Source organism: Topomyia yanbarensis, chromosome 3, assembly GCF_030247195.1.
Source record: "Topomyia yanbarensis strain Yona2022 chromosome 3, ASM3024719v1, whole genome shotgun sequence".
NCBI classification, from domain to species: domain Eukaryota; kingdom Metazoa; phylum Arthropoda; class Insecta; order Diptera; family Culicidae; genus Topomyia; species Topomyia yanbarensis.
The window spans coordinates 317,676,573-317,703,993 of NC_080672.1; the positions used below are offsets into that span (position 1 = coordinate 317,676,573).

Below are 27,421 nucleotides of genomic sequence, written 5' to 3' on the forward strand. Positions count from 1 at the left end.
GTATGCGGAAGGCCGTAAAAGTGATCTCAGCACTATCTCAGATCATGCCCAACAATTAGGCGATCAACAGCAGTAAAAAGCGACTACTGGCAGGACCTGCATGGGTGACGGCACTGCAGACGAAGAGAAATACATCTCGGATGAACAGCACGCTCAGGTTGATGGCCATGCGGGTGTCTAGCGCGTATCTCGTCAGAGGCAGACTACATGATAGCTGGAACGATTCCCATAAACCTTCTATTCGAAGAACATAGTAGTGTTATAGGGATCGAGGCACGAGAGGAGTCCGTAAACAAGCTCGAGCTGATACCTTAAGCAAGTGGCAACTTCAGTGGGATAACGCAGTAAACGGTAGATGGACACATCGACTAAGTCCATGCCTGCGGTGTGGATGAACAGAGCACATGGTGAAGTGTAGTCATTCTTCCGTCGGGGAACTCTCCGCCGAGGCTAGTTCCTCCAGGGCATCCAACTGGTCAACGTAGAGAAGAGCGCATGAATAATACCATGCCGTGTAGGACTGATATGGCGGTTATGAGACCAGCGAACTAGCACAACCAACTAAACCTGGATTCCAGTGAAGTGCATGAGCACAGCCTCCCCCGAAGTAGCCATTTCAAATGGAATCCGGGGGAGCAGACAAATGTCGAACTCCTTGGTGGAGGTTTGAGGAGTAAGGTTCAGAATTATCTTTTCTGTTCAGCGTTCCTCACTCTGATACACAATGGACGAAATCGGTAGTATGATCTAACTATTGAACGTGTGATGAGTCAGCGTAAGAGCTTTACCAAGAAGTAGAAAAACACACACACACACAATTGGATCCCATTACACTAGTTTACAAGAAAAATGAAGCGTCCAAAAAAAGTATTTTTTAGACTAATTTTGGGTCGCTGAACACGAAAACAATATTCATTTTTTTGTTCAAAAAAGCGATTTTGTGATTTTCTCAAAAAACTCGTTTTTGAGCACTTTTTGTAGTTTTTAGTCAATATTTCGTGTCAAAATCATTCAATTAATTTAGTCAATATGCAGGTGGAAAGGTGCCGAGATGCCCTTTCCAAAAACATATAATATGTGTCGATCATATGTAAAATTTTTAGTGCTGCAAGCGCCCAAAGTTTTAAAAAGTGCATTTTTGACCATTTTTAAAAGTTACTCATTTTTAAATGATTTTTTTAACCAAAAACAAATTTTTCTTTCCCACCTTTTAGATTCTAAGATGACAGATAATATGTTTACTTTAATTTTAAGCCTAATATCTCTAACATTTAATGGAAAATGTTGATGCTATGGCACATTGAGCGAAATGGAAATTTTATGATTTTAGCAGACCCTGTCCTGGTGCGGCGGTTTAGAGGGTGTAGCACTGGTCTCATAAGCCAGTCGTCAAATATTCGAGTCCTTATCGGGAAGGAGTCTCAGTGGGATCGTAGCACTAGCCACGTAATATTCTGTGAACTGAGAATCTGCTGTGAAGTCTGTTGGAGCAGAAGGCGAAAATTCCTTTAATTCGTAAAATATGTACTCACCACAGACAAAACAAAACCTTTCCAATGAAATTTTCACATTTTAAAAAGAGCACTTAGTTGTACAATGAAAAATCCAAAACCATTCAAATGCCGATGGATGGATGGATGCAATCTCGAGAAGACAATACCCAACACAAACAATAACTATCAAGTATAGAAGATTATTTCAGCCGAAAAATAAAAATTTTCACTCAGTGCTTCATACCGTCTACATTTTCATTCGATTTTTGTGACCATTGGCTTAAAATTTATGCAAAAAGAATATTTATTTTATTAGATTCTATAAGAATTTTCTTCTGTCCTTAATTTATTATAAAAAATTTAATAGGAATATGCATTTTTTAAAAAAGGTCAAACATTACACAACAAAAAATAATGACATTTAAACGACATGTAAATCAATACGAATGTAAACATACAACGATTGAATCAAAAAAATGATTGAAAATTACGTTAAAATCAATTGGAGCATCAAACAGCATACAATTTTACACTTTCATTTGTGTAATAGTACATGTCATTCATTTTACAGGAGTTTTCGAGTAAAAATACATTGAAGTGCATTGGTTTTCCGTTTAAAGAAACTGTAATTTTCAATCCAAGTGTAAAATTTCATTACAATTCGTTGAAGAAAGCACGACAAGTCGTGTGTATTTGTGGTGGAACTTAATTTTACATTTATATTCATGCTCCAAATATGTACATGAAAATAAACCTAAAATTACAAAATATTTTTTTCTGCGTAGACTTTTTTTACTTTGGTTGATTGTAACCATAATAAATGTACATTTCTCGGCAAACATACGATTACGGCTTAAAAGCCAACTGTCAAAATTCTCTTTGAAAGGAAATTCCAGACAAACCGTTACTGGCTAAACGCAGTTCATAGCAGTTAATGCAAGAGAAAACTTTTTACTTTTGCTTACTACAAACATCAGTGATTGGCTGGTAACAGTTTGTCTGAAATTTCCTTTCAAAGAGAATTTTGACAGTTGGCTTTTATGCCGTAATCATATGTTTTTTTTTTTTTCCATACGTTTATTTGACACGGCATTTGCAAAAGCTTTTTACGCCAGTTTCTTTTTTTACATAGCACGTTACAAAAATCCTTAAGACTAATTTTAACTATACTAGTACTTTGTCTAAAACTAACACTGAAATCACTTTATTGTTTGCTTTTTTCCTTACATTGTTGTATTTCATACTGATCTAGTATTTTCGGGTGTATTTATTTACTTTTTTTTCTGTTATTGTCTAAATTTAAAAACTAAATATTCTAGGACACTTTAATTGGTGAATGATTAGCCTTGGATGAGAGTATGAGGAGATGAATTTAATTAAATTTTGACAGACGCTGTTTTTAGAAAATGATAGATAAGTTCCATGTATAGAGGATCGCGATACGCCAGGATGTCTCTAACAGGAACATGGATTGGTCTTCCTCGGACTTGTAAAGAATCTACTAATTGTGATCTGGCTTCACGATATTCAGTGCAGGACCAAACAACATGCTCAATGTCATGGTAACCTTCTCCACAAGCACAATGATTACCCTCAGCGAGCCCAATACGACGGAGATGCGCATCTAAAGTATAATGATTGGACATGAGCCTAGACATCACACGGATGAAGTCCCGACTTACATCCAATCCTTTGAACCATGCCTTCGTTGATACTTTAGGGATAATTGAGTGTAGCCATCGTCCCATATCTCCATTGTCCCAAGATGTTTGCCAACTAGTAAGTGTCCTCTGTCGAGAAGCGCTATAAAATTCATTGTAAGCGATGGGTCTTTCATATATTTCACCATCTAGTGCACCAATCTTGGCTAAATTATCAGCTTTCTCATTGCCCGCAATAGAGCAATGGGCGGGGAGCCACACTAGGGTAAATTTATAACATTTTCTTGTCAGGTTACTCAGAGATTCTCGTATCTTCCCCAAAAAGAATGGATCGTGATTATCAATCCTCTTTGAGCGTAGAGCTGCAATTGTGCTGAGACTATCAGTGAGGATAAAGTAATGGTTCGGGGGTAAAGTATTAATTATTTGCAAACTATAGTGAACTGCTGCTAGTTCCGCTATATAAACAGAGGCGGGTTCTGCAAGTTTGAGAGAAATTGAAAAATTATTGTTGAAAATACCGAAACCAGTGGCCTCACTGATTCGTGACCCATCAGTGTAAAACATTTTAAGGCAGTCTATGTGTTGATATTTACTTGTGAATATTTTAGGGATCTCCCGCGAGCGTAGATGATCCGGAATTCCACGAATCTCTGTTTGCATGGACGTGTCGAAGAATAAAGTGGATTCAGGAGTATCTAGTATATTGACGTATGTGGGAACATACCTAGCAGGCGTTATTTCTTGTGACATGTGATTGAAATACACTGTCATGAATCTGGTTTGGGGTTGAAGCTCGACAAGTCTTTCAAAATTTTCAATTACCAGTGGGTTCATAACCTCACATCGGATAAGTAAACGAGAAGAGAGATCCCAGAATCGGTCTTTTAAAGGAAGAACTCCCGCTAGTACTTCAAGACTCATCGTATGGGTCGACTGCATGCAACCTAAGGCAATTCGTAAACAGCGATACTGTATCCGTTCCAGTTTAATAATGTGAGTGTTCGCAGCTGAACGGAAACAGATGCACCCATATTCCATTACTGAAAGTATTGTTGTTTGATACAATCTTATCATGTCACTTGGATGAGAACCCCACCATGATCCAGTTATTGTTCGCAGAAAATTTATCCTTTGTTGGCATTTCGTTATTAGATACCTAATGTGGCCTCCCCATGTGCCTTTAGAATCGAACCAAATTCCAAGGTATTTAAAAGTCAGGACTTGGGCTATCGTTCTACCAACCAACTGAAGCTGAAGCTGAGCTGGATCACGCTTCCTTGAAAAAACAACCAACTCTGTTTTCTCCGTAGAGAAATCGATGCCTAACTTCAAAGCCCAACTTGATAAATTATCCAAACTATCTTGCAGTGGTTGTTGTAAATTTAAGGCTTTTGGTCCTGTAACAGAAACCACGCCATCATCTGCAAGTTGTCTTAGAGTGCATGGGCTGACAATACAATTATCAATATCATTCACGTAAAAATTGTAGAGAAGGGGGCTTAAACAAGAACCTTGTGGGAGGCCCATGTAACTTATTCTGAGTGTCGCCAAATCGCCATATGAAAAATGCATGTGCTTTTCTGACAATAAATTGTATAAATAATTATTTAATATTGGTGAAAGACCACATTGATGTAGCTTCTCCGAGAGAACATCAATGGAGACTGAGTCGAATGCTCCTTTTATGTCTAAGAACACAGACGCCATTTGTTCTTTTTTTGCGTAAGCAAGTTGGATTTCTGACGAAAGTAGCGCCAGACAATCATTCGTTCCCTTTCCCCTCCGAAAACCAAACTGGGTATCTGATAGCAAGCCGTTCGCCTCAACCCAATTGTCGAGACGTCGTAGGATAATTTTTTCCAACAATTTCCTGATGCAGGATAGCATTGCAATCGGTCGATACGAGTTATGATCGGAGGCTGGTTTTCCCGGTTTTGGAATAGCGATAACTCTCACTTGTCTCCAGTCGTGCGGGACAATGTTCTGCTCAAGAAGCTTATTGAATAAATTCAACAAGCGTCTTTTTGCTAGGTCAGGCAGATTCTTCACCAAGTTGAATTTAATTCTGTCTAGTCCCGGAGCATTATTGTTGCATGAGAGGAGTGCAATTGAGAATTCCATCATTGTCAAAGGCGAATCTATGAAATCGTTACTTGTGGGAGCATCGCGAGTGATTTTCTGCGCAGGAGCAGAATCGGGACAAATTTTCTTGGCAAAATTAAATATCCAACGATTCGAAAAATCTTCGCTTTCATTAGTCACGTTTCGATTCCTCATTCTTCTGGCTGTGCTCCAAAGAGTACTCATTGATGTTTCTCTTGACAAGCCATTAACGAAGTGTCTCCAATAACTAGATTTTTTGGCACGACGTATACTGTCAAATTTGTTTTGCAAAATGAAATAATTTTCAAAGTTCTCACGTATACCCCCTTTCTGTTTCATAATTTCTTTGTAGGCAACTTGTTTAGCTTCATATGCATCAGAGCACTCTTTGTCCCACCAAGGATTAGGGGGCCGTCTATTTATTGTCATTCCAGGATTGCATTTCGTTTGGGCTTGTTCTGCTGCTTCAATAATTAAACCCGCTAAGAATTCATATTCTTCGGTAGGGGGTAGCTCTTCTGTCGAAGCAAGAGAAGTGGAAATTAATGTTTCGTATGTTTTCCAATCAATATTTCGTGTTAAGTCATAAGGAACATTGATTGAATTCGTAAGGCCTAATTCACTGTTAATTGAAACAACGATTGGCAAATGATCGCTACCGTGAGGATCAGGTACAACCTTCCACGTGCAATCTAATCGAAGTGATGTCGAGCACAGAGATAGATCTAATGCACTTGGACGTGCAGGAGGTCTGGGGATGCGTGTTGATTCGCCAGTATTTAAAACTGTCATATTAAATTCGTCACAAACATTGTATATCAAAGAGGATCGATTATCATTGTAGAGGGAACCCCACAATACTCCGTGCGAGTTGAAGTCTCCCAGTATCAGACGCGGAGCAGCCATGGATTCCACTACCTCAAAAATTTGACGTTGTCCAATTTGAACTTTGGGAGGTATATATATAGAAGCGATAGACATGTCTTTGCCTTTAATGTTCGTTTGGACAGCTACAGCCTCAATGCCCGCAAACAAGGGGATGTTAATTCTATAGAAAGAATAGCACTTTTTAATTCCTAGAAGCACTCCTCCATACGGAGTGTCTCGGTCTAGGCGAATAATGTTGAAATCATTTAAGTTGAAATTAATGTTTGAGGTAAGCCATGTTTCACATAGAGCAAAAGCATCGCATTTTAAATTATGCAGTAAAATTTTTAAGGAATCAATTTTAGGTATGATACTTCTGCAATTCCACTGTAAAACAGTGATGGAATCTTTCATTGGAGGAGGTGAATTACCCATTGAAAGATACAATCGCTGCAAGGATGGGCCATTGAGCAATCAGCTGCTCTAAAAGTGTTCTAATTGTTGGGAGGAAAGCTGAAAGTATACTCTTTAGTGGTTCAGAAATATTGAATGCTTTAAAAATCCAATCAACAATTTCAGAAAATTTCAATAATCCTACCCCAGGCTGAGGCTCAGAGGAAGTCGAAATTTTATTATTTCCAGTAATGGTGTTCTGTTTGGATTGTACGTTCCCAAAACCGGGCGGAATTGATTTCGGTTTTGAATCGGAATTTTTCGGTTTTGGGCGCAGTTTATCTATTGGTGGAGAAATTTTAAGGCCCTTGCTTGGCAGCTTGGGAAAAGAAGACTGTTTTCTTTTTCTGGAATTTCCGGGTAAAACAAATGATGTACCTTCGCACGCTCCGTCAGAGTCAGACTGTTCCGAAAATAGAGATGTGTAAGTGTTTTCTAAGAAAATGGGTTTAGGGGTAGCATTTTTCAACATTTCTGCATAGGAGCGCTTAGACCTCTCCTTCAAGGATCGTTTAATTTTATCCTCACGCAATTTATAAATGGGGCATGCAGAGAGCTCATGTGAGTTTTCTCCGCACATTAAACATTTTTCTGAATTTTCATTGCATGTATCCTCTTGATGAGAACCCCCACATTTGCCACACCGTGCCTTATTGGAACAGTAAGTGGCTGTGTGGCCAAGCTGTTTGCAATTAAGGCAATTCATTACACGAGGGATAAAAAGGCGAACAGGGAGACGAATCTTATCGATAATGACATAGTTGGGCAGCGCAGACCCAGCGAAAGTCACTCGAAACGAGTCAGACAGTCGATAAACTTTTTTATCTCCTTCGTGTGATACTGAATGCAATTGCTTGCATTCAAGTATTTTTACGTCTTTAAGTATGGTGTCTTTGAAACGACCAACCCCATGCTTAACTAAGTCATCAACAGTCAAACTCGATTCTGTGATGACCCCATCAATTTCAATTTCTTTTGAAGGAATATACGCTCTATATTCACGCGTAAAAAGCTCGCAAGAAGCAATTGCATTGGCTTGTTTGAAACTACCAACGACAATGCGTATTTTATCTTTATTAACTTTGACGATCTCTTTTACATCCGAGAATCGCGAAGTCAAATCTTTAGAAATTTGAATGATATTTAGCGCCTTTGCTTTACGCCTAATAAATACAATCCATGGTCCCGTTGACGACTCTGGGTAAATTTTAATTCTAGTCGGATTTACATTTTCAGCATAAGGCTTAGGGGGAGGGTCTGTTACTCGTTCTCCCATCTCTTCATCCATTTTACCTAATAAGAAAAACTATCACAAAAAGGAATGAAAAATATACCTGTTATCTGCTATCTATTAGGTGACGAAGACACCGGTAGAACACACCTCATGTGTTACGTTGTAAACTCGGTGCCCGTTGTTTGACAATGTGACACTTGCTGTCCTTCTTCGTCGCGTTGCTTCTTCAGTAGAGAAATAGTCCTACCTGCAACACTTCAAAACTCTCTCCGATTAAGCTGCTCGTCGGTATCACCACCACAAGCGCGCTCTCTCCGTTTCCACCACCTCGGTAGACAAATGTGGCTACCTGTGGCTTGCTGCGAAAATCCCACTGTCGATGCGGCACTTTTCGGTGCCACTATTCGTCGTACCACTTCTGCGGTAGACAAATAGAGCAAATGGGTCTACCTGTGACGCTTCCCTCTCGTCGATTAGAATTGCCCGACGACACCAATACACTATATTTTTTTCTGTGTGTACAGGCACGATCACTGTCGATTTCTGCCACCGCGGTAGGCAAATTCGTCTACCCGCGGTTTGCTGTGAAAACACCACTTGTCGAGGATGCCGTTGACCACGCCTCCGACGTATCAACTGTCGACTCACACTTAACAAACTGGTCTCTCTCTCTCTCCCACAATAACGCATACAGCGTCTCGCACTCCGTCACTCTCTCGAGAACAAAACCTTCCACCTGGAGGCACAACCGTCTCGGTCGGTTGCAAAAACTGTTATGTAATCATATGTTTGTCGAGATTTGATCTACGCATATTATACATTTTCGGAAAGGGCACAATACCCTTCGAACTGTTTCGATCGAATCCTATTTGAACAAGATAACACCTTTTTCAAAGAAATCTTGAGAATGCTTCTTTAAAAAAATGGACTTGGTTTTCGTATTCAGCGATCCAAAATTAACTGAGGAAACACCTTTCTTCTTAGCTTATCGCGATTAAAATTGTTAATTGTTAAAATCTGTCACATTAGATTCCGAAAATATGAAAAATTATTTTTCTGTAATAAAAAATAGAGTAAAAACAAAAAAGCGGAAGCAAAAGAAAAACGATTTTTTTTAAATTCGAACTTCTTTGAAAGAGAAATAGAGTATTATTTTCGTATTCAGCGACCCAAAATTAGTCTAGAAAACACTTTTTCTCGTAACTTTATTTTTTTTGTAAACTAGTGTAATCTTATTTAATACCAAAAGAGATATGTGAAAAACAGAGCAATTTTCACTGGGTGCTTAATAACATCACCAGTTTTTGTCGGATTTTCGTGATCTTAGGCTTAAAATTCACGTGAGAAGGTTGTTTTTTTTGCTGATTTATTTTTTTATGAAAAATTAACTGAAAATTAGTAATTTTACCAAATACAACATTTTTTGACTTTGGTTGCTCTTAACCCTTAATTGTTGATATTTTATCCTAAAATGTTATACAATGGAATGAGAACATCAATACCTTTCGAATGGTGAGTCGTTTGTGTTAATCGGAAGATTTATTCCTAAGATATTGACCAAAAACTGCAAAAAAAGCTCAAAAACACCTTTTTCAAAAAATCACAAAAACGGTTCTTTGAAAAAGAAAATGGATATGACTTAGAAAACACTTTTTTTCTTAATTTCATGCAATTAACCCAAAATTTGTAAACTAGTGTTATCGACCATTGAAGCAAGGCCTTGCTGTTGTGACAGCTGGCTAGAATAGGCCATTACGTAATTGGGCCATCATGGAACTGCTGATGCTGATTTTCTTGCCACAGGAATAGTTCCTTTGTTAAACCATTTGCCTTTTAAAATTCGAGCCCTGGATTTATTTGAAATGGGTTTTCGCATAAATTTCATCGTCGATCATGACACGTCCATCTAATTTCAACAGTACCTTGCCGTACAGCTACGGGCCCGGGTTCTGGCCAGTTCGTGTTGTTTAGGGGTACTGTTAGGTTGTTTATTTGCTCGGTGACATTTATAGCCTCGTCGAAGACGTTCAGTTTTTTCGCCATATCGGCATAGATTTTTAACGAATAAACCAAAAATCAATTGTCCTAAGTGACTTTCTTGTATGAAACCTATAGGTATTTCAACTGAGATTGATCGATTTATTCTAACCCTTCAAAGGCTGCATTAAGATATTAAATTTTAATCAATTATAGTCAACGAGTGAGAAACGACGCTTCTCAACAGACTGACCTTTATTGAATGCGGTTGAATCAACACTTCTACTTGAACTTGTGCTAGTTGGTCCCTGATTTTGTTTTCTGCGGTTGTTCTGAAAATACTAGCTCCAATATGAATGCGATGTTGGTCGAAAAAAATGCCATTTGACGTCAAACAGAATTTCTATTTGTGTAATCAGTGGAAGTAAAATTCATTGTTGAAATTTCTTATTGATAATAAAGCAAGTATTCAATTTGATGTTTTGCCAAGAAAAAATAAATAAACAAAAAAGTGCTACAAAATAAGAACAAACTTTGATATCTTATATATCAACCATAAGCTGAAATTAAATTAACATTTAAATTTGAAGCTAATATTAAAATCTTATTTCGTTTTTCTGTAAATGCTTTCTGAGTTTGTATTGCTAACAGACCTGCTATAGTGAAATCCTTCATATCGCCCATTGTATCCTGATCGTTTGCGTGAAATTGGACTTGACTATCTGGAAAACAAAAACATTCACTACGTATTGTATATGTTAACAAAATCAATAGCGAATTGGACTCCCTGACGATTAATAGAGAAAAAAGAATCACTAGCATTCAAGGATGATATGATTCGTCTAACTATTCGCATATCTCTAAATACGAATCGTGTTAAGAAATAAGTATCCAAAATTCTACACTTTTTTGTCAGAAAGGTGTGCCCCCCCCCCCTTTGCTAGCCGGCTGGAGCCGCCTATGATAGTTATTTGAAAATCGTCTGAAAATGTGATCAATGTTGCCCCATTTTACGATAACTCGAATCGAACTACGGAACTCCCAACTAGGTGAGGCAGGACGCCATATTCGTTGAACGAAAGATCTTGGGCTCTGGGTATGTATCATGCAAGTTTAGTGTTTTCGACAGAGTATAGGGTGAGTGAGCCAGTCATGGCATTAGCCCCAGTTGTTCGGACTAGTGGATCTAACTAGCATTTAACAAAAATAGGAGTCAGACCAGAGTATTTCCTAAACTAATATTAACATATAAACTTGTTTCACATTGATTCCCAAAGTTTCACTTTGAAACATTCACGTTGAACGATGCATAATTCATTTCAAATACAAACCTTCACAAATCAGCAATGTTCCTAACTGTAGAGCTAAAAACTATACATTTTGTTTCACTTAATTTTAACGGAAATATGCAAGCACTCAATACATTAAATACATATATATATATATATATATATATATATATATATATATATATATATATATATATATATATATATATATATATATATATATATATATATATATATATATATATATATATATATATATATATATATATATATATATATATATATATATATATATATATATATATATATATATATATATATATATATATATATATATATATATATATATATATAATGTATAATGCATAGATATTACTATGATATTATTTTTTTTAAATTGTTTCGTATGTTTTACTATAGTTTTTCATAGGGTGAAGAACTGGTGCATCAATTTGGTATGTGCTTTATTTGGCCTTAGCTTGCGCGAATTGATTTTTCCGATGCTCCCGGGCTTTTAATCTAGTGACCGTTGAAATTTTCACTCTATATTGCGGTGTCAAACTGGTAAACATTTACTTGTGAGCCATAGGTGTAAAGTTCTTTTCACATATTTGTTTGTTGCGGAAACTGTTTAGCATCAAATTCCGTTGTAAATCGTCGCGGTAAGTACCTAAACCACTATATATCATTCCGTGGATGGATCCTTATTTTACTTCTACAGCAAAATGGGGAAGTGCGCCAAGATAAAAGCTGCGCGGTACCCGGAAGATGCGGTACAAATGTGCATAAATCAAATACGCAATGGCATGACGAGGTATGCCGCATGCAAGAAATACGGCATTCCCGTTTCTACGGTCCGGTACCGCCTCAGTGGACACTGGCAGAATAAAAAAACTTCAGGGCCAAAATCTGTACTAACGATGGAGGAGGAGGGGAAAATAGTAAGGTGGTTGACTGACATGCAAGATAGGGGTTTTCCGGTTTCCCGGACAACCTTGCTCTTTAAAGTGAATGAATTTGTCGCATCAGAGCAACGGCCAACGCCATTTAAAAACAATCGTCCAGGTCAGTACATATTACAAAAAATATGAAGGATATATATTGATTATTGGTGTTTAGGAAGGAAATGGTTTGAGTCATTTATGCGCAGGAATCCAGGATTTTCCCTGCGTACTCCGGAAGCTATAACAGCTGCCAGCGGACGGGTCAGCGAATCTGACATTCGAGGTTGGTTCTCGGCAACGAAGGATTGGTTATTGAGGAATGATCTCTTTGAATTGCTGCTTGACCCATCCCGCATTTTCAACGGCGATGAAACATCGTTTTATTTGCATCCGAAGACAAGAGAAGTTATCGCTAAAACTGGCTCGCGTAATGTATACGAAATTGAGCAAGCTGCTGGAAAGCAAAACGTTACGACGATGTTTGCATTTAGTGTAGATGGTACCGTGGTGACCCCACAAGTTATTCTACCGGGGCAAAGAGTTCGCAAGGAGGTTGCGGAAGGGTTTCCTCTTGACTGGGCCATTGGAGTCAGTGAACGCGGATGGATGACCGCTAACATCTTTGCCGAGTATATTAAAAAAGTTTTTCATCCATTTGTCGTTAAGCAGAATGTTAAATTCCCGGTGATATTCTTTGTTGATGGTCACGTTTCGCACAAAGCTCTGGAAGTGGCAGACTTATGCCAATCATTAGATATTATTCTAATATCGCTCTACCCGAACACTACGCACATTACCCAGCCAGCCGATGTGGCCGTGTTCAAACCTCTTAAAGATCAATGGAGGCGGGTGGTTGAAGACTGGCGATTGAACCATTATGGAGAAGTTCTCACTTTACCGCATTTTGGACAAGCTTTAGCTAAAACTGTTGAACACGGAATAAAGGCACAGAGTATCAAACATGGATTTCGCGTTTGTGGTTTGTATCCTTTTAACCCGGATAGTGTTGATTACTCCAAGTGTCTTGCACAACGACAAAACATTTCTCTTGATGGAAACACAGCACCGGACGTAGTACCTCATGCTCCTCCAACGACACCAAATCAAAGTGTTTCTTCAGTAATTCAAGACCCAGCTATGCCAATGTCAAAGTTCGTTTCTATCTCTGTAGAAAATATTATTCAAGCAGTGGACATGATCGGTAGCCAGACATTACAAAAAATTCAAGGCGATGTAGCTAATCTTAATCGAGAGGAACGTATCATTCGTTTTTTTTATAACAAGTTTGTACATTCATTTCTTGATGTCAATAATAATTTCACCCCAGAAGAAAGTTTTGGCTTATCGAAACAAGCTGCACCTGAAGAACAGAACGGCGATGAATGTAGTTCGCCTGTCAATCCCAATAGAAACGAGGTAGTATCCATTGAGAATGAAGAACTCTTTGATATTTCCTGCGGTAGTTATATATTGGTGTTGACAGATGAATATGTTTAATAATATTTATTTATTTCGTCCTCAGAATTGAGTTGCATCAATTCAAAATTTATGAGCGATGGATCAATGCTCATTGAGTATCAACTGCCACCAAATACACCTATTATGGAAGAAGTTGAACAGTTGGAAGTATTGTCGAATGGTAATATCTTTTCAAATCCCTTTTGTAATTTGAATAATATAATTGATCTCGATTTTCATAGAAGTCAGTATTATCAACGATGTCAGAATCGCATCTCCACCTACATCGTCTGATAAATGTACCGTTGCTGAAAAGCACAACGCTGTCGAACAAACTGGAAACATCTCGCCACAACATGCGCAGGAAAATATGTCTAACGCCCTTCGACAAACATCTAAAGTACAAAATGCGAAACGAAAGAAGAGTTTTTCGGATTTTCTGAAGGTGCCACCATTACCGCGCCGCAGTGGAAAGCACAGGAATTACAAAAAACAACTTCATCCAGTCTTAACGGCTAAGGAGCGACTGGATGAAATACACTTCAAAGAAGAAGAAAAAATTAAAACAGAAGAAGCAAAGAAACTGCGAGCAGCTCAACGCAATAAGTTAAAAATTCATCGTGAAAATGAAAAAAAACTTAAAACAGAAGAACGCAAACGAAAGAGAGAAGATATAAAACGGGAAAAAGAAGAGCGTAGGTTGAAAAGGATAAAAAAAATGTAATTACATAATAAAACATGCCAAATATATGAACTCACTACCTATAATGGAAAAATGTTTTATTGTACATTAAATTCACTACAAAGTCGTCCAGAACCATCTAAAGTAGTCAACGTGACCTAGTGGTCTATTTTGTTCACCAATTAACTACTGCTATACGCATGTCTCATGTGCTGTGGGAATCTGGAATCAGAATATATTGGCTCAAATGGCATGTTCCCCGTATGAAGTCGGGGATTTGTGTCATGGGATACACATGGGACAATCATGCGTAGATCGGCAGTTAAGTAAACCTGTAATTCTAGCTCATATGAATAGACTCAGCCATTATTTTGTTTAGTATGTACTGGTTTATGAAAAGGTTATCCGTGGGCGCACTTATCAACCCGTATTTCCTAAATCTGAGTTCAGATCCGTACAAATTTCATGTATAGCCTCTGAAAATAATACGATTTCTATTAAACTTTAAGTATTGCAAACACCGACTAATACATCTCCGAGATAATAATAGTGTCAACAAATGGAGCACTATTAGGGCCAACGAAGGAACACTTGGTGCCATAACTGGAGCAAGAGACAAAGTTTTGACGTCACATTAAAAACTTTTTCGGAGAAAAATTGGTTAAATCTAAGACAAATTCTTGTTAAGAACTCTCAGATCTTTCTAAAATGATATAGATTGTAATTTAGCGTGGTACATTTACAACAGTGAAGGACCAAACACTTTCGTTATGCTTAACTAGTGCCATAACTGGCTCACCCACCCTATTTGATAAACAGAACTTCGAGAGCTTTGGTTCCGATTTAGATAAGCAAAAACTGACCTAGATCAACTCTATCTGTTGACAGAGGAATTACAACGAATAAAAATCTATAAAAATCATGCAAAAGAGTTTATAAGTAGCACATGGTAAAAATATCATCGCTAATGTCATGGACGATGATTCCCTTGAAAGACCCCAATCCGTTCGAAATGTATGCCCGTCTGAACAAACTGTGCTTTCCTCTATAACAAACCACACCGATTAAGTAAGCGACTTAACATTTGCAAGCACCAGGATTAGTTTATGCGAAACAACGAAAAAACACCCAAATAATAGCTATCTCTCTGGCGCAAGTTCTGCCCTCGTTTCCTGAACAAACCCCACACTCACGGTCAAAAAACTCAACAACTAGAAGGAACCACGCGTAATCCTCACTCAAGTGAATTGATTATTTTTCCTGGTTCATAAAATTGAGAACATTTTCATGGTATAAGGTTTCGTCACACTTTTTAATGGATTAATTAGTTTTTCTTGTATTACATGTAAATTTTCAAATCAACAAAACCTCCTGAGAAACTACTAAATTTTTCATTGATAAACTATTTTTTGGCCAGCAGATGAGCAATAACAAATGATCGGTGAATGGATATTCATTATTGGTATTGATCGGCGAATGGCTCTCTAGAGTAGTTGAGCGTTTCGGCTATTTTTCACTTTCCACGAATTCTTTTGTGAGTAATTTTCCTTAGTAGTGGTTTAAATACTCTAGTTGAAAATGGACATCTATTAGATTTATCTTTCAATCTTATTTTTTAGTGAACGTTGAAAGTGAAAATGGCTGTTAATTGATCGGTAGATGGGCCTTGCACGGTAAGATATTTTGTAATTAAATTTATTATTCTTTGCATAAACAGTATATAATTATCATTCATTTTATAAGTATTGTATCATACGATAGAACAGAAAAATTATCAACAAGTATTATTGGAAGATGTGTGTTATAGTTTCGTTTACCGTTGTGATGGAAGAATACACTTTTATACTGTACCGATTTTGTTGGCTACTTTCGGCAAATTTAAGACTAAGAGAAACGACAGCAATGAAATTGAAAGACAGACGGGTATTCTAGAGCGAATTAGTTATAAACTGATGTGCTTTTTTTGGTCACATATATACATACATACGCACACAAATATACGCACACACGCACAGACATTTGCCGAATTCGACGAACTGAGTCGAATGATATATGACAGACTGCCCTCCGGGCCGGGATTAAATTGACGATGTTCAGAGTGATTGCATAACCTTTCTATAGGAGAAAGGCAAAAATCATAAAAATTATTAAATACGCACATCGCTCTTATGAGTTCATTTTGGCCAAGCTCAGTAAGCTGAAAAGCAAGTCTCCAAAAGTCCCACGATCTTAAGCTTCTAGGGGGAACATTGACATTTATCTGCGGAAGAATGCATTACCATTACGGATTACCTTGTTTCTCTCGTTTTTTCGCTTTTGCGGGTTTCTTTCGGACTTTGGCCGCAACACTGTGTATTCATAACATAAAGTTTAGTTTTCTATTTTATATCAGACTTCGCTCGGGTGATTTTACCCTAGGTGTTCAAATTACCAAACATAAAACACATTTTTAAACAAATAAACGTCTTACCACACCGCAGCATTTGCGGTCCAGATCCGTCGATTGCCACAATTGCAACAAAACCCAACGCTAATCCCTAGGAACTCTACTCTCCTACGTTCCAGATTGATTGATGACGCAATTGAAAAGTTGGGTCAAAAGTCAATGTACCGACTGAACGAACCCGTTCACTAGACCAACTATAAACAATTCCGAGAAGTGAACGAACCGCAAAATTAAATCACGATTTCCTTCTGTTGTTGAACAATCATTTATCAGACAATCACTTTCAATTGCTACGCCTCGCATTTCGCCTAGCCAGCAACAGCAGCGGGACCCTGCGGGGACGAAAGGTGAACAGAAATGAAAAAAAAGTAGAAGAACGACAAGACAGGAGATAAATTGTCGCCTCATTCTCACGGTTACTGAAAAGTAACTATGTTCCGCACATGCCGCAACGAGCATCCGGCAGAGCTGGTTATAAATGTGTCACGCGCTGTAAACATGTAGTACAATATCGTACCGACAACCACCATCTACCACCACCAGTTACGCGTCACAGTCATTACTCACTGTAGTGAATCCTGGCGGATCTGCTTGCGGGCCCTCACGTACATCGCGCTGGCAATGAGCCCCACCACCAGCACCAGACCGAGGGCACAGGCCGCCGCACCCAGCAGAGCCGGTCCCTGGGGTGGTGCAATTTCCGCTGCCGGGAGGCGGTGCCGCGGTGGAAAGATGCCTAAATTAAAAGAAAGCACAAAGAAGATAAAGAAGAAACGATATAGAAAGTGAGAATTAATGTTCAATTAGGAAACAACACTAAAGTCAAACGGGAAAGTGTTCCGGGAAGATGGCGGGTGGCAAATTTATTCGGTGGGTGGTCTTCGACTGTTTTCTGCACCGAGAAGGCTTCGAACGGGTGAGCGAGTTTTCAGTCCTGGGTGCTTTGTTAACCACGAGCACAAATTAATAACAAGAGAGCAGAAAGAAACGCGAGAAGGCACTCGCAATCCATCACCCGGTTTTCCAGGAATTTTGCGTAAATTAAATAAAGAAGTTGTGTAGTATTAACTGTTGCTTCGCGAATTGCTTGCACGCCTGTCTTTGCCTTTTTGGATGTGTTTTTTTGTCATCCACTTGATATTTCGTAAAAAGATAGGTATGTTTTTACTTTGCGAGATAGCACTTCATAAGTAGCAAACAAAATTAATTGGATTTTATCCGACGGAGTAGGATGACATTTTCCTGTTCCTACAAGAAATGTAAATAAGTGTAAGTGGGGTAAAGGTTTCGCTTCACAATCGGTTGAGAATCTTATTAAAATTTAAAAGCCTTAAAATAAATTTTTCATAAACTTTGGCAGTTGGACTATTTTAAGGACTATTTTAAGGAATAAAAGTTTTGTGAACCTGAAAAAATGTGTACAACATTCTGTATTTTGGATTATGGCCATTCGCCTTTTCCTATAGCATTATTTAGCTGATCCATTTAGCAAAAATACGTTCGCCTGTCTAGACAAAAAAAATCAAAACAAGTAGTTGAGAACTGTGATGAGGAAGTCAATGCTCGCCAAAGGAACTTTTGCAGTTTTTCCACGAAAACTGAAATTTCATATTCCAATTAAATTTTCAATGATGTTCATATTATTTAATGTGTAGAGGAACCCGGGGTTATTCGGACCTACTTAAGCAAATCGTCCTTTCAGGTGGATAGGCGTGAAAAAAGTTACCGGTCAAAAGTCCTTATTGTTAGTTTGAAACCTCAGCTACATTTTGGTGCCATACAGGGTCATTTGCACTACTCTATGGCAACGCTAGGCGACGATTTACAAACCTCTACGTTTTTCCATTCTTTTACAATGTAGGGGTAATTCGGACCTCCCTACGGAGCAATTCAGACCATCTTTTTTTAATTTTTTTAAAAATTTACGAGAGACACTCCTTAAGAAGCAAAAAATAAAATTGCTTTACAAAAACATAATCTGGTATGTCACAGCTGTCTATTGGCGGCCCATGTATTTTCTTTGCTGTGGCGTGTGCAATGGTGTGCGCAGCCGCAAGCCGCTGAACGGTGGTTGACGGAATAGGGGGTCCGAATAGCCCCGTACGCTCATATCACACAACAGTGGTGAGCGTCTCGAAAATATCTGTGATCTGATCCTCCATTTTGAGCTTCAAAGCTTCATCCTCTTATGACCCCATGTGCATAAAATTATTTACTAAATCGGTGTTCGTTCTTTTGTAGGAAAAATATTAGCAAATGGAAACCAGATGTAATGCCACAAACTAATTACGTCGGCACATAGCAAATAAACTAATCTGATCTTCGCTCATGAAACATACTTAAACAATCATATTTCTAATTCGTTTTAAATATTTCGAAATTTAACCCTTAAAGGCTCAAACCTATTTTTTCAATTTTTGTGAAAATTGTGTCACAGTTTCAATACGTCACTTCGATAATTTTGAGATGGGTTTCGCAATGTTTTTTTTAAAAGAGCATTGCGCATTTAAGGAGTTGTTGTAGTTATTTTCGATCCATTGAATTTATAATACCACATAGCTGGTTGATGTTTTGAAATGGGCACTTATATAAAACTGTGCGGTAAAGTTGTAAGTTCGAGTTTGCACCTAACCTACTCTCCACAAAGGCATGAATCGGTGGAGTGGCTCGCGGTTGTGTGGGACACTGGCGTAGTAGTGGGGGTAAATGAAATTTAAAAAATATGAATATGTTCATCATAAATATGCCTAATACTTTAAATACTAAATATTAAGTACTTCTTTAATTTTCATTTGCAAAAGATATCTTTTGAGATTATTTATTTGTAGTGAAAATTGGCGACAGGCCTCGGCACCTACAGGTCGGCTCGTTGTGGAGTCTAGGCCTACCGCCGAGGACTACAACGAGTAGATCACGGCGCAAGCGGGATCACTGGGAGCTAATTGGTTCACGAAACGGACATAGGTACCGAGAGAAATTCCGCCACATTCTGTGGTCCTTCACTGACGACGAATATGGACTGGATTGTGTGCGAGAAGCATCCCCTTAGCGACAATCTCAGGCGATTCGGCATTGACCAACGGAACCATGCTACTGCATGGAAAAGGACGACCAGCAATCTAAAGTGGAAGACGAAAACCTTTTTCTTGAGGCATTTCAGCCAGACAGCAGGATCAAGAACGTTGATGCGGCTGATCTAACAAGAATGATTGTGACGGCTTGTGATGTTATAATGCCGCGAAAACTGTAGTCACGCAGTAGACGCACAGTGGGACGAGCCCGGACTTAAGTCCATATATGAAGGAAATGCGATATTCTCACTAGTCTTTTTCTCGTATCAGCTGAGACATTTTTGCAAGATTTTAGGTGATTTGAACGAAAAATGAATTTTTGACAGCTTTTTGAAGGGCATAACTCAAATGTTTTTTGCCTTGTTTGACCGTAGGAACTATATACGGTTATTTTAGCTTTTCAAAGAAGCGGTTGATTTTATGTATTGCATTACTTCACCAAAATTACCCGTGTGATAAAATTTCATCGTAAAATTGCCAAAAATAAGTTACTAGTTAGTTTAGTTAGTGTTTAGATAACTGTTTGTCAAGAATTTTTGTTGAATTCGAACTTCTAACGCGATAACAACAACGACGCCCGTGAGTGCCCGCGATCACACTATACTCATTCGTAAGATTTTAATTTTCTCTTTAAAGTGAGTCTTTGCTAGTTTTGCGAAAACTTGCGATAAGCAGTCAAAATTTAAAAAAAAAAACTGTGAACGGAGACGCATGGTTATTGCTGATATTGAATTTGAATAATCAGTTTATAGCTAGAAAAATGACACGAATACATGCACAACTTTCAATTAGCATTGAGAGCATGATCTACAAGGGTTTTACTAGTGATCAAGACTAAGGAGCCGAGTGGGAAGTATAGTTTTTAGATGGTAAATGTATTAAGAATGTTTGAAATCATTAAATATTTTCAACCATCTGATATATGTCATAAAATGTTTCTGTAACTATTTCTAGCTAACTTACGCAATAACTGTCAAATTGAGTTAACACAGTTGAGTTCTAGTCATTTGCTGAGACTATTTTGATCCGAATTTGCATAGCACTGATAAAGCTTAAGGGTATGCGATATTATCCAAATAAAATAAGACAATTTTTAATTAAATTCTATACGCAAAAAAGGGGTTCTGGATTAATTTTTATTTAAGATTTAAAATAAGCAATCTAAATAAAGTGAAATACACTGCGAAAAAAATTGTTATCCGTCTTGTTGATTAGTGAATGTAACTAAACATCCCACTAAAACGCTGAAAATTATTTAAAATTAAAAATACTATACTAATTGAAAACTATTGAAAAAAATTATTATCAAAGACAAAATACTTACTTTTGAGCCACTCTAATAAGTAGTAAAGTTAATTTCTATTTTTATAACCAAAAGCACACAAAAGCTTCATTAAAAAAAATTTTTGAACCTTCACAACAAAACAATTATTCCCCCTCTTGTATATCAAAGTGAATCCCTTGTTTTAAATTTTTTCATAAAAAAATCTTTTGACCCTCTTTTGTATATTGAATCTTATTTCTAGTCTTAAGATAGCTGTAAACTTTCTTTTCCTTTGTAAAAAAAAAATATTTCAACATTGTAACCTCCTAGTTTTAAGATATCCAAAATGTAAAAACAAAAGCATTTGGCACCGCCAAGCTAACGCATTTGTGCCTATCAAATAAACGAAATGAATAAAAAAAAAAAAAAACAAAACAATTAATTTTGAGCCACCCTTTTGCATAATGAATTTTTTTTTACAAGTGTTAATATCAAAAACGATTTGGCACACAAAAATTAATATACACAAATTTTAAGAAATTCGAATTTCGAAAAAAATATATTTTTGAGACACCCTAATGAATAGCAAATGTTCATTTTTAAAATGTTGTAATATCAAAAACGAATTCAGCGTACCAAAATAACATAAAACCGTCCTATTTGAACCGATAAGGCAAAGTTTGGACTTTGGAGTCCACCTTTTGTTCTAAGTCGTGCCACTGTGAGACGGCGTTCAGCTTACTGGGTAAATGAGTCACTTGGCACGCTACACGTTGCATGTCTCAGTAGGCTGTTCCAAAAAAAATCGAAGTTCGAAAAGTCATGGTGCTCAGCCCTATAATTAAAGATAAACATTTTTTAAACACTTTTGTAGAACAAATTAAGTTTCTAAAAAAATATCTAGAGGTTCCGCAAATGCGATTTACGAAAAATTGTCATTTTTGAGCAAAATTGTCGTATATAAGTGGTTTTCGCAACTTTTTCAAAGCCCAATTATTTTTTAAATATTTTTTTGTGGACCTTAGATACCATTTAAAAGTTTTTTACAAAAAGTGCTTATATTAGTTATAGAACCTCTTAATCATAGCGAAAAAATATTTTTTTTAATTTTGAAGAAAATCCACACAAAACGAAGATCAATAAAAAAATTCAATAAACCAAAGACATGTATTGGAAAGTACTATTCATTACAAAGATTTTCGTGAACAAATGCGAAAATTCTGTCGAGGGGTTGAGATATAGCATTTTTAGTAAATGATTTCAAACCATGAAACTTTGCTACATTTTTTTAATTGAGCAATATCTCAACCGTAACTTGACCAGTGTAGGGATATTGGGTGTCAAATTAATAGGATTTCTCTCTATCTTGCCAAGCTATTCCATATGTAGAATTTGCCATCTTATTCCAAGGTAGTTATTGAGAGATTTATGGGATTATGCATGATTAACAACTTTTTCGAATAAGAAGTGATAACACCAATCATGCTATAACCTATTATCGAATAAATATGGCATGATTAAAGTTTTAGAAGTTAAAGTTTTAGAAGTCAGTAATAAATAATTCGGTCCTATCCGTGTCATTTTTAGATCCATCTCATAGAATTCCCCACATAAAGCTACTGTTCTTTCAGTACGATCATTACTGTCATTTACGGTTGAACGGAAAAATACACGAATATTGAAAACGAAAACAGCAGTTTTCTTTTTCAAGTTCTTAACCATTGCACAATTAATTTTAAAACCACGATACCAGATTATGCCATCGAAACCTTACTCCAATATTTCTATACAACTTGTCTTTAACACAGATCAATCAGCACGGACTACCAAGAATCCTTTTAAGCATGTCAAAGTTTGCTCGGAAATCTTAAGCATGCTCAGAAAATATTTCAGTAATTATCGAACTGTACGATTATTAGTTTCATGTGAAGAATTCAACAAAGATGGTCCAAAGAAGAAGAAAGAAGAAGTAAAAGATATACATTTTCCATATAATTGTTGCATTAACCCAATCAGCTCTAGAACTGAAGTTATTGTAATTGGTCTGATTGGATTCCAATAGAGCAGTGCTGCCAGAGACAGTTTACGTTGACGACGGAAAATGATTTTTTCATATGTCTTCGTTATGGTTCAATATTATTGAAAACTGATAAAACTTATCAATTTAGGCTGTCGTTGGCTACGTTTTCTACGTAATTGGACTATTGTAATGATTCTATGAGAATTGTATTGAGCATTAGAAGGTAAAAATTGACCAGCTTCTAGCACTGCCATGGAAGCACCTACCTTTATGAAAATAGGCTTTTCGTGTGTCTTGACCCCACCGTTTTCAAGAAAAAATAGTTTTGAAGCCCTACATGCGCTAGAAAAAAGTTGGGCATGAAAGGGTTAACTGGCTGATTATTTTCAAATATTCCATATCGTGGTAAATGCAGAAATTCTATGCATCTTCTTCTTTATTCTGAAGCTAACATTCACACGATAATCCGGACGGAGATGAAATTTTATATCACCCATTTGAAAAGCATTCAATATCGGTGTGAACCTTCCGGCAGACGCGCTAGTACACAGAGTGCGCGCCACTCAGAAAAACAAGCGAAAGTGTCTTTGAACAACAGCGCCTACTCGTTCAGTGAGCCATACGCGCGACTTCAAAACGGCCAGATATAAAGCTTCCGACAGGGTATAACTTCTGAACGGGTGATTATGGACAAACGGTTTTAACTTTGTTTTGTAGGTGAAACCCAGTCCTATTAGAATAATTGATAGTATAATTACAATTTTTGCCGATAGTCAAGTTACACGAGTTTGAAAACAGGCTAAAATAAAATCAAAATCAGCCATAAGTCTTTACACAGCATTCACAACTATTTAGCATCTTGGAAAAAGTTGTGTGTTTTGTAATGATAAAAAATACTTTCGAACATTGTTAACGCAAAAAATCATAAACAAAAAAGTTATAAGCAAAAATAATAATTGAAGGAGTTTATCATAGAAAACATCTCATAACTGAATTACTGTGAATGACAGAGACAACATGTTTTCTGCAAAATTTATAAAAATACTCTCCTCTACAACTTTGTCGAAGACTGCTAAGCGCTATCTCTTTCGGTTTAAAAGTTAAATTTTCTATAGCCTACCATGATCAAAAAAATTTCAAAAATAAAATTGCCAAAAGATGGTGCTTTTAATACACACAAAAATTGTAGAATATATGAAACTGCTAATATGAATAATTTTGACTCCAATGAATTAAGTACCTCAAAACGCTGTTTTGAGCCACTGTGGGCTGACGGAATGCACGGAGCGTGAGCACGGACTTTCCAAGATGCAGTTAACTTACGTTTTTTGTAGGAGACGAATCACTGCGACTAGTATTTAGATCTATTGTGGTATAACTCTAGGTTAGATATATTATTTATCAAAAGTTTTGCATGGCACCGAAAATAACGGGACTTATTTTTATTCAGGGCGGGTACTAATGCACGAACCGAGTCAACACGAGACAGGACGCAATGTCCTGTAGATGAGCAATATAGAGCTGGAAACCGGTATTACGGTTCGGTATTCCCGGGATTTTTGATACCGGTGTTACCGGTACCACAGCCCTAATACAAACAATGTTATGCTTATTGCTACAAAAATGCGATGGTGATGGACCGAGGTACGTAGTGAAACGGTTAAAGACAATGGGGCAATGCGCGAGCCTTCATTGAGTAGCGAATGGTTTATTCACGGACTAGTGAAACACGACCGCGAGCCGAACGGGTTTCTCCATAGCTGCAAATACCGGGTTAGTTAAGGACTCACCAGTCACGGGCTGCTGCAGGATGCACACCACTTAGTCTTTAGCGATTAGCAGACGGAACTTGTGGCAGAATGTCGTCGCTGTTGTGCTATCTTATGACAAACGCCATTTTGGGGTAAACTGAGTTAAATATGCCATATTGTTGGTCTAAAAAATCTCTACAAAATGGCGTTTTCGGAATTTTGACATCCTACTTGGTTACTGAGATATAGCGAGAAACATGCTGAAAAATTCTGTGATATTTGCTTAAAATGACTGTGTCTGGGCATTGGCACAAGTTATCTTGATGGATTAGATGTTTTTCTATGTAAAAATGTCTGAGAAACACAATGGAAAAATCATTTTCAAAATAAAAATACACGAAATGTGAGAAAAAAGCAATTTTAGTTTTAAACTGGAAATATAGCATATTTGGCAACACTGTATCTAAAAATTATTATTTTTTCTAGTTTCCGTGACTCATTTTCTTTAAAATGCATCTCGCCGATTGTTTATAGACCAAATAAAGCCAAAGATATAAATAAAAGTTATTAATTGATGTTTTTTCTATGGCAAATTTTCCAAGCACGATTATGACACGTCATACAAATTTTGTCATCAATACACACCTATGACACGTATGAGTGCGACTTTTGTTTACATGTTTAGCAAAAACTCGTAATACAGTCAACCGATCTTCATAATATTTGAGAGATTAATACAGAATAGACAGAAGAATCAATTGTATTCTCTGAATTGTTTCTACTATTTACCAATTGCAAGATATTCAATCTCAAACTTTAAAAATCGTTTTTCTCGAAATGTGCAAAATGGCGCTTGTCATAAGATAGCACAACAGCGACGATGTACCACCGAGCTATGCGACGACAGTCACCTTTGCTTATCTTCCGTTTCGACACAAGGCATGATCACGGCGAAAGATCTCTATAACCAATCTTTATTCAACTCCACGTTTGTGAGTGAAGTTCTTATTAACACTTCAACAATCATTTCCAAAGTTTTCAGTACAAAACAAGCGTAAAAAAGCATAAAATATATCCCAAATGAATGTAAAAAATTCACTGCGAAATGTTAATGACAAGTTGGCATCTCCTCTCTCCCTATCAGACACGTTTCCATAATTGGGTTAAGTGTCAAAATGAAAACAACATGCGTAATAAATATAATAAACACAACGGGCTTTTGATCCATCGGCGGTCCAGAAGAACAATGGATGTGAGAAAAGCAATACTGGCAAAGACTAACTACCACATGAGAGGTTGAAACTCGAAAGAGTGACGCAGAGTATTACACTGGATGATTTTGAAGAAAGGACCAGGAGTGCGATTTTACGAAGTTTTAACTTCCGATGGCCCTACGTTTTCTGGCGGAATGAAGTTCTGGAGTGTTGAAATGTTTACCACTGTTTAGGAAAGCAAAAGTAGTACAAAGCTAGTGTCAGACCATCATTAGACCTGAAGAAGTCACTTTTGGAGGTATTCGTCAATGTAGATTTGTCGGTAAACGGTTCCAGATTCAATAAAAAACTGGCTTATTTTGACATATCTACAGATCGCTTGCCACACAAAAATCTTTTTGTGTAATTCGATAGCTTCATCTTAGGCTAATTCAAAAAAATTCCAACATGAAAGTTTACATTTTAAATACGGTTTTTAAACCAAAGCTTTGGAAGTTATAGCTAGGCGTGGAAGAGTCGGTATATTAATACTTGCTGTTACTTAGTGTAGAATCCCGATCAGAAACACATAACAGAAATATTTCATAACTATATCTATTATTTTAACTACTAACGAGACCTAATTTATAACACAATATGTTACAAAAATTGTGTTCTGTTATTATCTTATTATTTCATTCTGATCGGGATTAGACTTCATCCTTTACGGCTATTGCACAACCGTCAGAAGAAAACTAAAACGTTGGTGCGCAATCGGGAATAGCGAATCAGAAAAGGTGACTATATGTCAGTAATTTACTCAATATAAAATGGATAAAGGCTATGATGTAAAAACTTAAGGCCCGTCCAGGTTAAGCCTTCGGTACGGATCAATACCGAGGAACTCCTAGTATGTTGTTAGTCGCCTCTTACAACATGGGAGCAAGTTCCCAGTGGTTCTATTCTTGGCTGAAATAGCGCAAAAAAAAAAAAATTTAGCCCGCCGGACACCACACTGCTTATGCCATAAGAACAACTGTTTCTCCGAAAAACTAAAATAACCGGATAAAGTTCCTGTGAGCAAATTAAAAAAAAAACTGAAGTTACGCCCTTCTAAAAGCTGTGAGAAATTCATTTTTCATCCGAATAGCCTAAAATCCCGTAAAACTGTCTCCGACACAACACAAGAAAAATATTGATATTGAACATATCGCGTGACCTTTATTTCCGGACTTAAGTCAGGGTTCGTCGCACTGTGCAGCCCTGTTCCTGTGCATATCAAGGCGTTGAAAAATTAAATTTTATTTTCTTGTAACACTTTCTGATTATAGTGCTAAGGTTGTGCTTTGATCTTATGATGTGTAGAGTTGTATGTAGTGATGAGAAAGTGAACATATGTTTTGCACAATTGTCGAAAACTTCCACACAGGCTCCAAGGACTTTGGATCGGTAGCTAAGTTTGATCAATTTGCTTCATAATTGCGTTGCGTAAGCACGGTATACTTCGTAGAT

General features: G+C 37.2%; 1 protein-coding gene across 1 annotated transcript in view; it reads right to left on the reverse strand.

Moving 5' to 3' along the window:
* Window positions 1-27,421, reverse strand: part of LOC131693211 (tyrosine-protein kinase Drl) — a 245,305-nt gene that overhangs the window by 116,462 nt on the left and 101,422 nt on the right. The window contains exon 4 of the mRNA XM_058980860.1: window positions 17,178-17,346. Within this exon, the coding sequence (XP_058836843.1) occupies window positions 17,178-17,346 (169 nt within the window). The remainder of the gene's footprint in view (window positions 1-17,177; window positions 17,347-27,421) is intronic.